The 14,934-nt window shown below is 37.9% G+C and overlaps 1 protein-coding gene across 6 annotated transcripts in view; it reads right to left on the bottom strand.

Annotated features, from left to right (window-relative positions):
* Positions 1 to 14,934, bottom strand: part of CCDC83 (coiled-coil domain containing 83) — a 77,777-nt gene that overhangs the window by 23,459 nt on the left and 39,384 nt on the right. For all 6 annotated transcript variants that reach the window (XM_077113363.1, XM_077113364.1, XM_077113362.1 and 3 more), the window contains exon 7: positions 10,676 to 10,843. In XM_077113363.1, coding sequence (XP_076969478.1) covers positions 10,676 to 10,843 — 168 coding nt within the window. The remainder of the gene's footprint in view (positions 1 to 10,675; positions 10,844 to 14,934) is intronic.

Here is a 14,934-nt window from a genome sequence, read left to right on the forward strand (position 1 = left end):
TAACTATTCTTTTCATTCTTACCATGCTCAAGGATACAAGGCACTGCCTTAATTTCCTCCTTTCTAAAATGCAAAAATAAAATACTTAGCTATCTTTTTATAATTGTATACGTAAAAATGCTTTATAACTATATACACACAAGAAAAATACAAGCCATTGGTATCATTGTAGTTTTTAAAAAGTTTTTGTCTGTCCTTTATGTGTTTGGCATCTGTTTATCTTTAGTCTTCCCCAAAATTTAAGCTCCCCTCAAAATGGCCATGGCTGTCTTGATGGTGCTGGGGATAAAGAACCTTGTATGTGATAACACTGGACTAGGACATGACTATGCCTTCAACGAGCCAATTTATCTTTTTATAACTTCTTTTCAGTATTAACTGGGGAATAATTCGTGAACCCAAACAACATTGGGATGTTCATAAAGGCAAATGAGATAAAGTATGTGAAATAACTGTTGCTCTTCTTAGAAGAAAATATACTTCTGTGTAAATATTTGAAAAAGATTGCGAGAAGTCATCTGGCATAGTACATATAAAATATTCTTAGGTTAAGGTACTAAACAATCCATTTGGAAGACAATCCTATTGATAATAACCTAAAAAAGAAACTTAGAATGGTTAAGTAAAACTTGAAAAATGTTCTTTCTAAAAAATGGGAAATCCCTATTAGTTTTTTTAATGTTTTGTTATGAAAATTTTAGCTGATATTTCAAGGAATACAGAGAATAAAACAAAAGCATGTTCTTCTTCCCCCAATTCTTCCAATATCAGCTGAGAAGAAAATGTTTTAAAGATTTTTTACAGACAGAGGAGCTAAATGGTTGTGATTAACCACAAGGTGCTTGGCACTATCTCTGTGAGTAACCTTAAAAAAGTGCACTGTCTGTCACTGCCAGTTCTTTAGACAAGGAGACAGCACTAAAATGCTTAACCATAGGAAACAGAAAAAGTGATATACAGGAGATGGTTCCTGAGCATGAAGTAGTAATTAATAAGTGTGCTGGTTTGAAATGATGTATGTGCCCTAGAAACACCATGTTTTAATCCTAATCCCATTTTGTAAAGGCAGCCACTTCAGCCCATTCAGCATTGTATGTTTGAAACTGTAATTAGATCATCTCCCTGGAGATGAGATTTAATCAAGAGTGGTTGTTAAACTGGATTAGCTGAAAGCATGTCTCCATCCATCTGGGTGGGTCTTGATTAGTTTCTGAAGTCCTATAAAAGAGGAAACATTTTGGAGAATGAGAGATCTGAGAGAGAGCAGAGGAGAATGACATAGCCACGTGAAGCAGAGCCCACCAGCCAGTGACCTTTGGAGATGAAGAAGGAAAATGTCTCCCAGGGAGCTTCATGAAACAGGAAGCCAGGAGAAGAAGCTAGCAGATGACACCGTGTTCTCCATGTTCCCTTCCAGATGAGAGAGGAACCCTGACTGTGTTCACCATGTGCCTTTCCAGACGAGAGAGAAACTCTGACTGTGTTCATCATGTGCCTTTCCAGATGAGAGACAAACTCTGAACTTCATTGGCCTTCTTGAACTAAGGTATCTTTCCCTGGATGCCTTAGATTGGACATTTCTATAGACTTGCTTTAATTGGGAAATTTTCTCAGCCTTAGAACTGTAAACTACCAACTTATTAAATTCCCCTTTTTAAAAGCCATTTGTTTCTGGTATATTGCATTCCTGCAGCTAGCAAACTAGAACAATAAGTATCTGTTGTTGTTAGCATTCTTGATACATCAAAAACAGGCTTGTATAGGACCAACAGAGATAATAAACCTGTCACAATTAGCTTCTTTTCTTCCACAGCACAGATGCAGCACAAGCAGGAACTTTCTGATCTCATTCCTCACAGTTTTCTAGCAGAATCCAGGCACTATTCTAGAACACAACTGGACCATTCTCTGCCTCTCTGCTTTTATTCGTGGGTCTTACTGTCTGAGTGGCTTTTACCCTCTCCTTTCCACAGTTGCATTCAAATCCTACCCATCTTTCAAGCCTATTTCAACTTCTACTTCTTCCATGAAGTCTTTCCAACTCCTTTGTCCCCAAAGCTCCCTCCTCAGCACTTAGTCCTTATTGTTTGTTGTATTGATTATCTATTGCTGCATTAAAAAAAATTACCCCCCAAACTTAGCAGCTTTAAACAACATTTATTTTTTTCCAGTTTCTGAAGGTCTGGAGTCTGGGCAGACTTTAGCTGGGTACCTCTGGCCCAGGGTCTCTCAGAAGTGTGCAATCAAGGTTGATTGACCAGGCCTACAGTCATCTCGAGGCTCAACTGAGGGAGGATCCACTTCCAAGCTCAGTCCTGTGGCCAATGGCAGGCCTCGGTTGGCTCTTGGCCTTGCTGTGTGAGCCTCTCCATAGAGCAGCTCACAACAAGGCAGCTGGCTTCCCTCAGAGTGAGTGAGAAAAAGAGCAAGAGGGTTCCCAAGACAGAAGCCACACCTTTTTGTTATCTGTTATTGGAAGTGATATCCCATTGCTTTTGCCATGTTATATTTGATAGAACAACTCAATAAGTCCAGGCCACACCCAAGGGAAAGGTATTACACGTGAGCATGAATACCAAGAGGAAAGGCTCGAGAATCATCTTAGAGGTTGCCTACTTTATCTATTCAGACCAATTAATTGGAAATTAATTATATATTGCCAGACATAGTTCTGGCATTGTTTTTTAAAACTACTTTTTATTTTGAAATGATTTCAAACTTACAGGATAGTTGCAAAAGTAATACAAACCTCATACAGAGAATTCCAACATATCCTTACTCCCCAGATACTAAGATCTACCGATTTTAACATTTTGCCACCATTGCGGTATCATTCTTTCTATCATCTGTCTGTCTGTCTATTTATCTATCCATCATCTAACTATTTTTTGAATATTTGAGAACCTTTGAACACATAATACTGCCATATACATTTCCTATGAACAAGGATATTCACTTATACAATCACCTTAAGTGCTGTTATCAAGAAATATTAAGAAATTTAATGTTGAGATAAAGCTTATATTCTATATTCCAATTTTTCTTAATGTCCCTTTGAGCCTTTTTCTTCTCCATTTTTAAATCCAACACAATATTATATATTGCATTTAATTGCCATATCTATTTTGTTTCCCTCCCTCTCTCCTTTGTTTTTTTTAACTGTGGAGACATATATAACATAAATTTTCCCATCCCAAGCATACCACTCAGTGGGATTAATCACATTCACAATGTTGCAGTACTCTCCCCATCATCCATTTCTTTCCTTCCACTCCAAATAAAAACCCTACACATTTTGCATTAGCTTCCCATTGAGACTACCCCTCACCCCTCTGGTAAAATGTGCCTACTTTTGGTCTCTATGAGTTTGCATATTTTCTGATATTTTCTTTGTTGTTACCATAGGTCTTAAAATTAACATCCTATTGCAAATGTTCAAAAAAATGATCATGGTGATGAATACACAACTATGTGATGATATTGTGAGCCATTGATTGTGCATCATGTACAGAATGTTTGTATGCTGTTTTATCAATAAAAATACTTTTAAAAATTAACATCCTAATTCTATAATACTCTTGTTTGTTTTGATACAACTTAACTTCAATAGCATGCAGAAACTATGTTTCTATATTCCTCCATCTCCCTTCATTTATGTACTTCTTGTTACAAATTACATACTTATTATAATGAGTCCCAAACTATTGTTTTATCATGACATTTTATGCATTTTCCTTTTAGATCATGTAGGAAATAAAAAGTGGAGTTACAAACCCAAAATACAATAGTACTGGCATTCATATTTACCCATGTCATTACCCTCACTGGAGATCTTTATTTCTTCATGTGGCATCAATCAATTTTCTAGTGTTTTTTTCTTTCAACCTGCAGAACTCCCTCTTAGCACTTCTGGTAGAGCTGTTTAGTGGTGACAAAGTCCTTCAGTTTTGTTTATCTGGGAATATCGTAATCTCCCCCTCATTTTTGAAAGACAGTTTTGCCAGGTATAAAATTCCTGATTGGCAATTTTTTTCCTTTCCTCATTTTAAATATGTTTTCCCACTGCCTTCTTTCCTCCATGATTTCTGATGAGAAATCAGACCTTAATCTTATTGAGGCTCCCTTGTATGTAAAACATGGCTTTTCTCTCTTTTTAAAAAAATTTTTATTAATAGAACCAACATACACATGAACATTCAAAACATATGAACATTCCATACTTGGTGTGTAATTAATGGCTCACAATATCATCACCTAGTTGTATATTCATAACCATGATCATTTCTCAGAACATTTACAAAAAGAAATAAAAAGAAAAAAGAAAAAACTCATACATACCATACCCATTACCTCTCCCTCTCATTGACCACTAGTATTTCCCTTTACCCAATTTATTTTAACCTTTATTCCCCTTATTATTTATTTATTTTTAATCCGTATTTTTTACTCATCTGTCCATACCATAGATAAAAGGAGCATCAGAACAAGGTTTTCACAATCACACAGTCACTCTGTGAAAGCTATATCATTATTCAATCATCTTCAAGAAACATGGCTACTGGAACACAGCTCTACAGTTTCAGGCTCTTCCCTCTAGCCTCTCTAATACATCTTAAACTAAAAAGGGGTTATCTATATAATGTGTAAGGATAACCTCCAGGATAACCTTTCAACTCTATTTGAAATCTCTCTACTTTATTTTGTCACACTTCTCTCTTACCCCTCTCAGTCAGGAAGGTTTTCTCAATCCCTTGATGCTGAGTCCCAGCTCATTCTAGGATTTCTGTCCCACATTGCCAGGGAGGTTTACACCCCTGGGAATCATGTATGGCTTTTCTCTTGAGGCTTTAAGAGACCTCTCTTTATTTTGGGGATTTGACAGTTTGATTATAACATGGCACAGTGGGTCTATTTGGGTTTATCCTGTTTAGAATTCATTGAGCCTCTTGGTTGTGTATATTTATGGCTTTCGTTAAATTTAGGAAGTTTTTGGTCTTTATTTCCCTTAATATTCTCTCTGCCCTTTTCTCTTTTTCTTCTCTTTCTGGTACTCCACAATGTATATATTGGGTACACTTGAAGGTGTCCCACAGCTCTGTTCACTTTTCTTCATTATTCTTTCTATTTCTCAGAATGGATAATTTCAATGATCTTATCTTCAAGTTTGTTGACTTTTTTTTCTGTCAGTTCCAATCCGCTGTTGAACTCTTCTATGGAAGTTTAAGTTTCTGTTACTGTGGTATTCAACTCTGTTCCCTCTTTATAATTTCTATCTCTCTATTGATATTTTGCATTCATGTATCCTTTTCCTGATTTTCTTTAGTTCTTTGTCCACATCTTCCTTTCACTCTTTGGCCATATTTAGGGCCATTTTTAAAAGTTTTTGTCTAGAATGTCCCAGATCTGATCCTCCTTAAACTCTTCCATTGCCTGGGCCATTACTTCTTGTTTCTTGGTATGTTTTATAATATCTTGTTGAACCCTGAAAATTTTGATATTTTAATGTACTATTGGAATTTAGACTCTGAAGCATCTGTTTCTTAAGTTTGTATCAGCTAGTGTTATTTCATAGCTTTTCTTGAATGCCAGGAACTAATGAAAAAAAAGGAGAAGGATAAAAAGAAAACACCTTTTCCAGTCTTTGCAGATCGACTTTGAAGAGTGTTTTCTTTCAGGGCTTATCCATACAATGAGTTTGGAGACTAGCTCCAAGTCAAAGGGTAGGGGCTCCCTGATCCTTTCTGTGCATGCCTCCTGTCTTGGGCATGCACATGTGGACCCAGGAGTTCTCCTGTTTACACAGATACATGTCCTTTCTTTCCTAGGAAATAGTGTCCTCATGCATCCACTATACACCCTATATCCCAGCAGTCCTTGCTCCCAGCAGCAGTTCCTGACTGCCCGCCCACAAAGTTCTGTAGTAGAGTTTGGGTGAACTACCTTCTACATGCAGGGCAGTTACACCACAGTCTTTGTGAACAAAGCATCACCTTGCTGACATCTCAGTTTGGGCTTCTAGCCTCAAAACCAGAAGCCCAAAATTCCCTTTGTTAAAGCCAACCCATCATTTGGTATTTTTCTAGCAGCCAGAAAAAGAAAATAACATTCAAAGATGTAATGTTACTTTTATTTAAGTGAACTTGAACCCAAGCCTTTTAACGCCCTCTTAGTGTACAAAATAGAACTTTCAGGGATCTCTATCCTTTGAAAGTGTCTACTGGTGAAGGACAAAAATCACCAAAATACTCTGGTATCTAATGATTCGGAATAATCCTACACTTACTCTGTTCCTGGGCTTAATCTAAGTTTCCCTTTCCTTTTATGAAGAGAAATAGCCTGGACATGGGTATATCAGTGACTGGAAAAGAGAGATTATACCTAACATGCCAATATTTCCTTCTGGCTAAATTTCAGTGAAGCAGCTCTGGCACTTTCTTTCTCCTTCCCCCTCCACTCCCCTCCTCTTTTATAAGGCTTAGGGGTGGTCACTGAATAAAGCAGGGTTAGACACCTGACAAGAGAGCAGTTCATGCATGAGCTGACTGATGACCTATGAGGAGGCCTGGGCAAAGGTATTTGGTTATCTTTGATTAGGTAGGTGATCACACCAGCTCTCTTCAGAATCTGGGCTAGAGAATACTGCAAAAACTGGTCTTGAGGGAGAAAGAAGAAAATGGGGGCAGATATACAGAGCAAACCAAAGACACCATGAGAGGGACAGTTGTAGATCATGAGGGATAAATGTAGGGAGGAGCCATTCCCTAGAGCCCCAGTGTTCCTGATGACCTTCAGGTTCCTTTTTCAGTCTTCTTAGTTCCTCACTGTAAGTATACAGGAGGTACAACAATTCTATATTTCTCTCTTCCCTTTAACATTCATACTGTGAGGCTAGTGACTTACTCTCTAATAAAAGATATGGCAAATCCCATGACTTTTTCTACTTCCTTTGTGGTACTAAAATGTCTTCTAACCAATAATTAATATGTCCAGTCCATTGTAACAAGCAAAACTTTAAATTTCATTCAAAGCTATGGTTATTTCCCTTTCCTTTCTTGGGCCCAATGCTATATTTCATCTGCCTTGAGCTTCCATTCTTCCTCCCTCAGGGCATAGAGGTAGAGGGGAGAATGGAAGGGGACAAGAAAGCTTCCATCTGACAATACCATCTCAAACTGATGTGCTGCTTTCTGGTCCGAAGTGGTATTTAAAGCTGACTCTCCTCATGGGGGTGTTTTTATAGTTTCTTTGGGGATCACTTTCCTTGTCACCACTGCTAGTGATGTTTCACCTGCATGCCCTTGATGCAGAGGCTACGCTGCCCTTAGTGGATGGCTAACAACTTTTCCTTTGGCCTTGACTCTTAATGGTTGTTCTCCACACAGGTTATTTCTCTGTTGGGCACCATCACCCCTCCAGTTGACCTTCTTAGGCAAGATTTAACATGATGCTGCACCATATCTCTCCAAACAAGTCCACAGGAAGTACTCACTCATCATTTGCCCTGACAAACTCCAGGAATGCACATCCACCCCAAAGCAGCGGCCACCTCTTTCTTGCTCTCCTATCAGAATGGTTAGCTAGTCAGCCATTTACTCCTTAGATTTCTCAAAGATGCATCAGAAACTAGACCTCAATGTTCTACAAACTGCAGGTGACACATATTAATTAAGCTGGGGCAATTCCTTAAAGATCTTCCCTCTTGATTTAAGGTGAAGAATGAAATACCCTTTACCTGCCCCTTTGAGGGGCAGTGTAGAACTTAAGCATATCAAGATCTCTTTCCAAAAATTACCCCTTACTTTCTAACAAGTTTTTCTTGGCCTCTCCAACTTTCTCTATAGACTGGAATTTTGTGGCCACAGGTAGAAAACTGTTTTCTGTTTCATTATAGTTCTAGTCTGCATGACAATATCTCACATCACTTTGAAATGTGGTATCTATTATTTTGCCACCTCAGTTTAAGCTGACTTTAAAAAGTTCCATTTTATTATCCTGTATCACTTAAAAAAAAAACCCCTCTTTTTCCTAAAATAGCCTGATTCAAGTTCAGTTCCTTGAAATTAAAGCTGCCTAACTAACACAAACCCCATGACATAGGTATGGGAGGAAATTTTCAGAAAAATCATGGAAGAAGGGGGAGTGTTAGGAGGGTGACAGTGGGAGAAAAAGAGGACAGAATGGTAGTAAGACTTCACATAGATTGATTAAGAGGCCTGCTGATACTTATTGTGGCCAAATGGTGGTCCCAGAATGTTTTAGTAGTTCGCCAGCAGAGTTGCTGCTGCTTCCTAGACGGTTAGAAGTGCCTAAAACAAATAGCACATAATACAAGCCCATGACAACAAATTGCCCATGGTGTCATAAATTGGCTATACCGCAAGGATGAACCAGCAAATAATCCAAAATATAAATGTTATTACTACCACACAAAAGTTGTATACAACAGCATAAATTTTTCAGCTCAAAGAAATCATCCAAATTTCTGATTGAGATAATGGGTTAACATGAGATCACTCTTCCCACTTAAAAAATGTAAAATGATGGCACTCTGGCTAAAATATTAAAATTTGTTTAATGATAGCAGAATAATTTTAAGTATGTTATAATGCATGAATAACATAGACAGACAAATAGAGCAGAATAAACAGTACAGAAAGAGACCCAAATACACATAAGAAATTCTTGTATGATAAAGTTAGCATTTCAAATCAGTGGGGTAAGATGGATAATTTAATACATGGTGTTGGGACAAGTGGAAAATATCTGGGAAGAAATAAACTTGGATTCTTCACACAACACAAATCAAAGATTTAAATATAAAAATGAAGCCATAAAAATTCTAGAAGAAAATACTGGAGAATTTATTCATAATCTCAGAAGTCATAAAGTCTAAGGCTGATAAATTGGGTACTCTAAAGGTACAAAATTTCCTCATAAGAAAACCTCACAAACAAAATACAAATGACAAATAGGAAAAATATTTGCAATTTTTATAACAGGAAAAGAGCTAATTTCTTTAAAATGTAAAGAGCTCCACAATATAATAGATAAATGGGGGAAGGACATGAACAGATGGACCACACAAAAGGAAATTCATATGGCTCTTAATTTATGAAAAGATAATGTGTTACTTTTAATAAGAGAAATGGAAATTAAAACTACAATGAGATATCATTTTCTATTTATAAGACCGACAAAGAACAAAAAGTTGGATATCACATCATGTTGTTGAAGAGAGAGGAGAAAAGGTACTCTAACGCATTGCCAATGGGAGTTTAACTTGGTACAACCTCTAAGGAGGACAATACCTATTGAAATAAAAATAAACATTCTACTTGGCCCAGTCATCCCTCTTTTGACATATACTTAAGTGAAATGACACAGTAAAGGATATACACCATACTAAGATGAGACGTATTTAAGGATATTTACTGCAGCATTATCTGTAAGAGTAAAAGGCCAGAAATAACTTAAATGCCTATCAGTAAGAGACTGGTTAAAAAAATATCATACAGAAAATAATGTAGCCATTTGAAAGAATGAGGCAGTACAAATATGTATTGACCTATACGGATGTTTGCATTGTTACCTGAAAAAAAAACAAATGAAAAACTAATTATAGCATGTTATTTGTGATATAGATATTTATTAATATATGCATAGAATATTTCTGAAAGGCTACATAAGATACCGGCAATAGTGATTTTCTCAGGGGAGAGGATCTGAGTAGCTGGGGGACAGATCGGGGTAGGGGATTTCACTTTCATATACTACTTTTCTTCTTGCAGAAGGACCTTGAGAGAAACTGGAACACCAAACCCAGACTGATATGGGCCAAATTCACACTACAATCAAGGTACACAGCCTCTGAGCTTAGAAACTGACATAAGAATTGGTCCACAGGCAGAGGCTCTGACAGGCTAATGGGAACCACCCCACAGCAACCCCTCCACACTGCAGAGCAGCATTACCAGCTGAGGCCTGGACTTTCACTCTCCCATAGTGTTCTTTTGGGCCAGATTGTTCGCATTTATTCTATTCTATGACTTCCTTATCTCTGGGTCTCTGGTGTTCTTTTCAGCCCTGTGCTCGCCTAGTGGCGATAGACTGGTGGCCTCACGTTAAAGGGTGGAGGCAGCACATATACCTATGTTCCAGCTCTGGGCTTGGTTTCACCATCACTGATGCTATCCTACTCTGCATCTTTTCCACTTCCCAGCTCACCTCTGTTCTCCAGTTTTTTCACAATACAATTTATCATCTACTTGGGTATTTTTACGTAATTATTCTGGTTGATGAGCCTGGCTAAGTTGCCTTGGTTTGCTTCATGTTAATCTTCTTTTTCAGTTTCACCTGGCCGTAGGACCTCTTACATTTGTAGAAGTGTCTCAGATTCAAGTTTGGGAACATGCAGTCATCAGTCAACAATGGAGCTTCTTTCTTGATATCAGTTAGTCATTGGGTTTCTCCCTGCTGCCACCTTCCCCTCCTCAATTTCATGGGTGGTCCCAAAATGATTCTCCTTCTTCCCTCCACCTTTACCTTTTAGGCTCATTTGCCTTTATTGACAGTAGAGAGTAATGAATGATTCAGGGAGTACTCTTTTTTTTCCCTCTGCCAAATGTTTCTCCTCTAAAGATAGTTTATTGAACTTGAAGTAGCTTTTTCAACTGACCTGATATTTTCTCTGCATTCTCTTTAACTGTATTGATGTCATTTTCTAAGGAGATAATGAGTTTAGCATGTTGTTCACTCCCTACATTCTTGTACTCTTCCCAATATTCCTTCTCACTGAGTTTCTCAAGAAATAGTTTCTCAGCGTCACTTATTTGTGTGCGCATATCTGTTGAAAGAAAATCAAGATGCCATGTCATTTCTATTGCTTTTGCAACCATTATATGTTATAATCTGATTTTATGAAATGAAAGTTTGATATTCAAATACTGTTAACACATAAATGACTTCATACTTTCAATGTCGTAAAAATCTAAACTAGTCAAACTATTGTTTATCTATCTCTCATGATTCAAACCCCACATAAAATTAAACTTTCAATTACAAAGTAGATGTGTGGTTTTGGACTGTGAATGAGAGATTTATAGGTAGTTAATTTATGTATATAGGAACCCACAAATTAAACTTAAATTATTCTGTGGTAGCTTGATAATGGCCCTACTTTATACAATGTATTATATCATATATTCTTTATTAATAAATTGACATTTTCCTGGCCATTATGCCCAAGGGAAAGAATCAGTTTCAACTTGTGTTCTTCCTAGATCCTTTACAACCATTTTTATAAGTCTGTTGTTTGATAAAGTCATTTAAAATTCATTTTTGGTCTGTCCTTGTATGAAATAATAGCATATGACAGTCATAATAACATATCCCCTTTCCTACTTATTAAAACCTCAAAGAGAAAAATATGTCTCCAATTAAATACATTTTATATATTAAATATATAAATATAATATATTTTATATAAAATAATATAAAATATTAAAATATTATATAAATTAATATAAATAGTATATATACTATTAAAATATAAAATAATTAAAATATTTTAATTATTATAAAATAATATAGATAGTATAAGTATAAATATTGAGCCATCTCAACCATATATACTTTCATTTTGCCATGGTGTACTTGCTAAATATGCTCTTTACATCATGTTACTGAATATTTTGGAAAAGGAAACATTACAAAGAACCAAGTACAATTAATGGTCATTTGACTCACAACAGTTTCTTGAAAGTAGGATCATGTCTCATTTGTCTCTGTAAATCCAGCACTTAGCACACAGCCTGGCAATTACTTGGTCCCCAATAAGTATTTATTGAATGAATGAAGCATTCCAATCAGATGAGAGAACTGCTTTTTAGTCCAGAGGGCCAAAAGGACCCTGGACCTGTCTTTTTCCAAAGATGTAAATAAGAAAACATTATTTTAAAAATCTCTTAATAAATGTCACTTGCTATTGTCATTTAAACAATTATTAGTGCTCGTATAACCTAGATGGATGGCTATCCTTTGCTTTGAGCAAATTGCTGCTGCCTCAGCCTGTGCCACAATCAATCTTCGGGGGGAGGGTTGGTAGATACCAGCGAATATTTAAAAGAATGTAGTGGCTGTCTGTGCAGGTTTGAGAGGATTTACATCCCCTAGAAAAGCCATGTTTTAATCTAAATCCCATTTCAAAAAGGCAGAATAATCCCTATTCAATACTGTATGTTGGAAACTAATCAGAACATCTCCTTGGAGATGTGATTTAATCAAGAGTGGTTGTTAAACTGGATTAGGTGATGACATGTCTCCACCCATTTGGGTGGGTCTTGATTAGTTTCTGGAGTCCTATAAAAGAGGAAACATTTTGGAGAATGAAAGAGATTCAGAGAGAGCAGAGCAGAACAACATAACCACAAGAAGCAGAGTCCACCAGCCAGTGACCTTTGGAAATGAAGAAGGAAAATGCCTTCTGGGGAGCTTCATGAAACAGGAAGCCAGGAGAAGAAGCTAGCAGATGATGCCATGTCCACCATGTGCCCTTCCAGATAAGAGAGGAACCCTGATCATGTTCACCATGTGCCTTTTCAGATGAGAGAGAAACTGTGATTGTGTTCGCCATGTGCCTTCTCACTTAAGAGAGAAACTCTGAACTTCATCGGCCTTCTTGAACCAAGGTATCTTTTCCTGGATGCCTTTGATTGGACATTTCTATAGACTTGTTTTAATTGGGACATTTTCTCGCCCTTAGAACTGTAAACTAGCAACTTATTAAATTCCCCTTTTTAAAAGCCATTCTGTTTCTGGTATTACGCATTCCAGCAGCTAGCAAACTAGAACACTGTCTATTTGCAAGAACCCTTCCCCCTTTCCTTCTAGCAACAAAATTATCCTACTCCTAGTCAAATAAGTAGGTCAATTAGAGTGGCCCCTTCTCCTGGCCATGGGGTTGGTCCAGGAGTGAGCACGTACCCCAAGCTAGCCTAGTGTTCTAGTTTGCTAGCTGCCAGAATGCAACACACCAGAGACGGATTGGCTTTTAATAAAAGGGGATTTATTTTGTTGGTTCTTCAGAGGAAAGGCAACTAACTTTCCACTGAGGTTCTTTCTTACGTGGAAGGCACAAGATGGTCTCTGCTGGTCTTCGCTCCAGGCCCCTGGGTTCCAACAACTTTCCCCAGGGTGAATTCTTTCTGTATCTCCAAAGGCCTGGGCTGAGCTGCTTAGCAGTGCTACATTGCAATCTCCCATTTAAGCACCAGCCAATTAAGTCAAACGTCACTCATTGCAGCAGACACGCCTCCTAGCTGACTGCAGATGTAATTAGCAACAGATGAGGTTCACGTACCATTGGCTTATGTCCGCAGCAACAAGACTAGGTATGCTCACCTGGCCAAGTTGACAACTGAATCTAGCTAACACACCTAGTAAGAGTCCTCCTCAGAAGTATTCTCGATGAAACTGGTGAAAAACACCCCTCAATTTTGAGGCTCTAAGGAATTAGTTGTCGGCAGTCTCACGGGGACAATGGACTGTGAAATATGAACCAATTTATAAGGGGAATATAGACAGACACAGAGAGAGAGAAAAAAAATTAAGAAAAAAAAAAGAAAAGATGCTGTGATCTGACAGCATGTAAGGTCCTGGATCTAGTCAGCAGCACCCTGCCCTTTGTGGTTTGGATACATAAAAAAGTTAACATCTCCTTATGCTTAGGCTAATTTGAGTCTGGATTTTTACCCTGCAGCTATATGATTCCTGACCAAAGTTGGAGAAAGGGGTTAAGTCAGTACTTCACAAACCCTACTGTGTGTAGGACTCTTCTGGGATCTTGTCAAAATGCAGATTCTTATTCAGTAGTTCTGGGTAGGGCCTGAAATTCTGCACTGGGGCAAGCTGCCTAATGACGCTGCTGCTGCTGCTCCACAAACCTAATTAATTCCTAATAAACTGCTCAGAAATCTTTTTCAGGCACATTCGTCTTTCATTTTCCTTCTCTTCTTCAGCCTCTGCAGGCCTCTTCCCTTGCAGCATCGCAGGTACCCAGCCCTCCTCTACTAGCTGAGCCATCCAGCTTGACCCTAGTTTTGTATGACACACAAACCCCAGTGCTCAGCCCAAACCATAAACACCCACAACCCAACTAACTGGGCTCAGTCCTTTTGGGGGCAGTTTATGGAGCATACCTTTGGGCCTCACTGCTATCTCCAGGGACTTTAATATTAAAGTATCCCTTCCAAACACAAGCAGAACTCACCCTGAGAGGAGTCCTGGGAAATATAGCTTCTATCACCTTATGAATCCCTACTGCCAATAAAAAGACTCTGTTAGGAGAAGGTTTCTAGGAACAGTTTTGCAGCCCTCTAAAAATGAAGTTTGCCCATTGGCATTTGGTCTTAAAAACCATTTTATTCAAAACAGCAAATATCTATTGAATGCCTGCTCTGTGTACAGTGTTTGGGTGGTGGACATATTGAAATTCAAGAAAATCTAGTGCAGTTTTGCCTCTCAGCTTCTGAGTATTGCTTCCTGATGGAGCTCAAGTCTCTTTCCATATTTTCCAGCTTTGTAGCAGAGGATGGTAATTATAGAGATTCTGGCAAAAGTGGTTTTTCAGAAGTCTTAGCAACAAGTTTAGTATGAAGGAATAGGAATAAAAATAGCCTGGGTCAATACTGTGCCTGATTTGCCCTCAGGACTATAGTGTTTGTAAGCCCATGGCAAGAGTATACCTTAAGCTTGTCATCACTTTCACCCAGCATCGTTTCTATCCATGCCCTTCAAACTTCCCTTTCCCAATTTGAATCCCTCTTTTCCCATCTAAACTGGGGTTAAGCTGCCTTAGAGATATTGGGGGAGGGGGATGTCATGGTTATATTAATCTTATCATTTCCAAATAGAAACCAAGTCTGAAGCCAATGAAGC

This window comes from Tamandua tetradactyla, chromosome 8 (assembly GCF_023851605.1).
Source record: "Tamandua tetradactyla isolate mTamTet1 chromosome 8, mTamTet1.pri, whole genome shotgun sequence".
In the NCBI taxonomy this organism is placed as follows: Eukaryota; Metazoa; Chordata; class Mammalia; order Pilosa; family Myrmecophagidae; genus Tamandua; species Tamandua tetradactyla.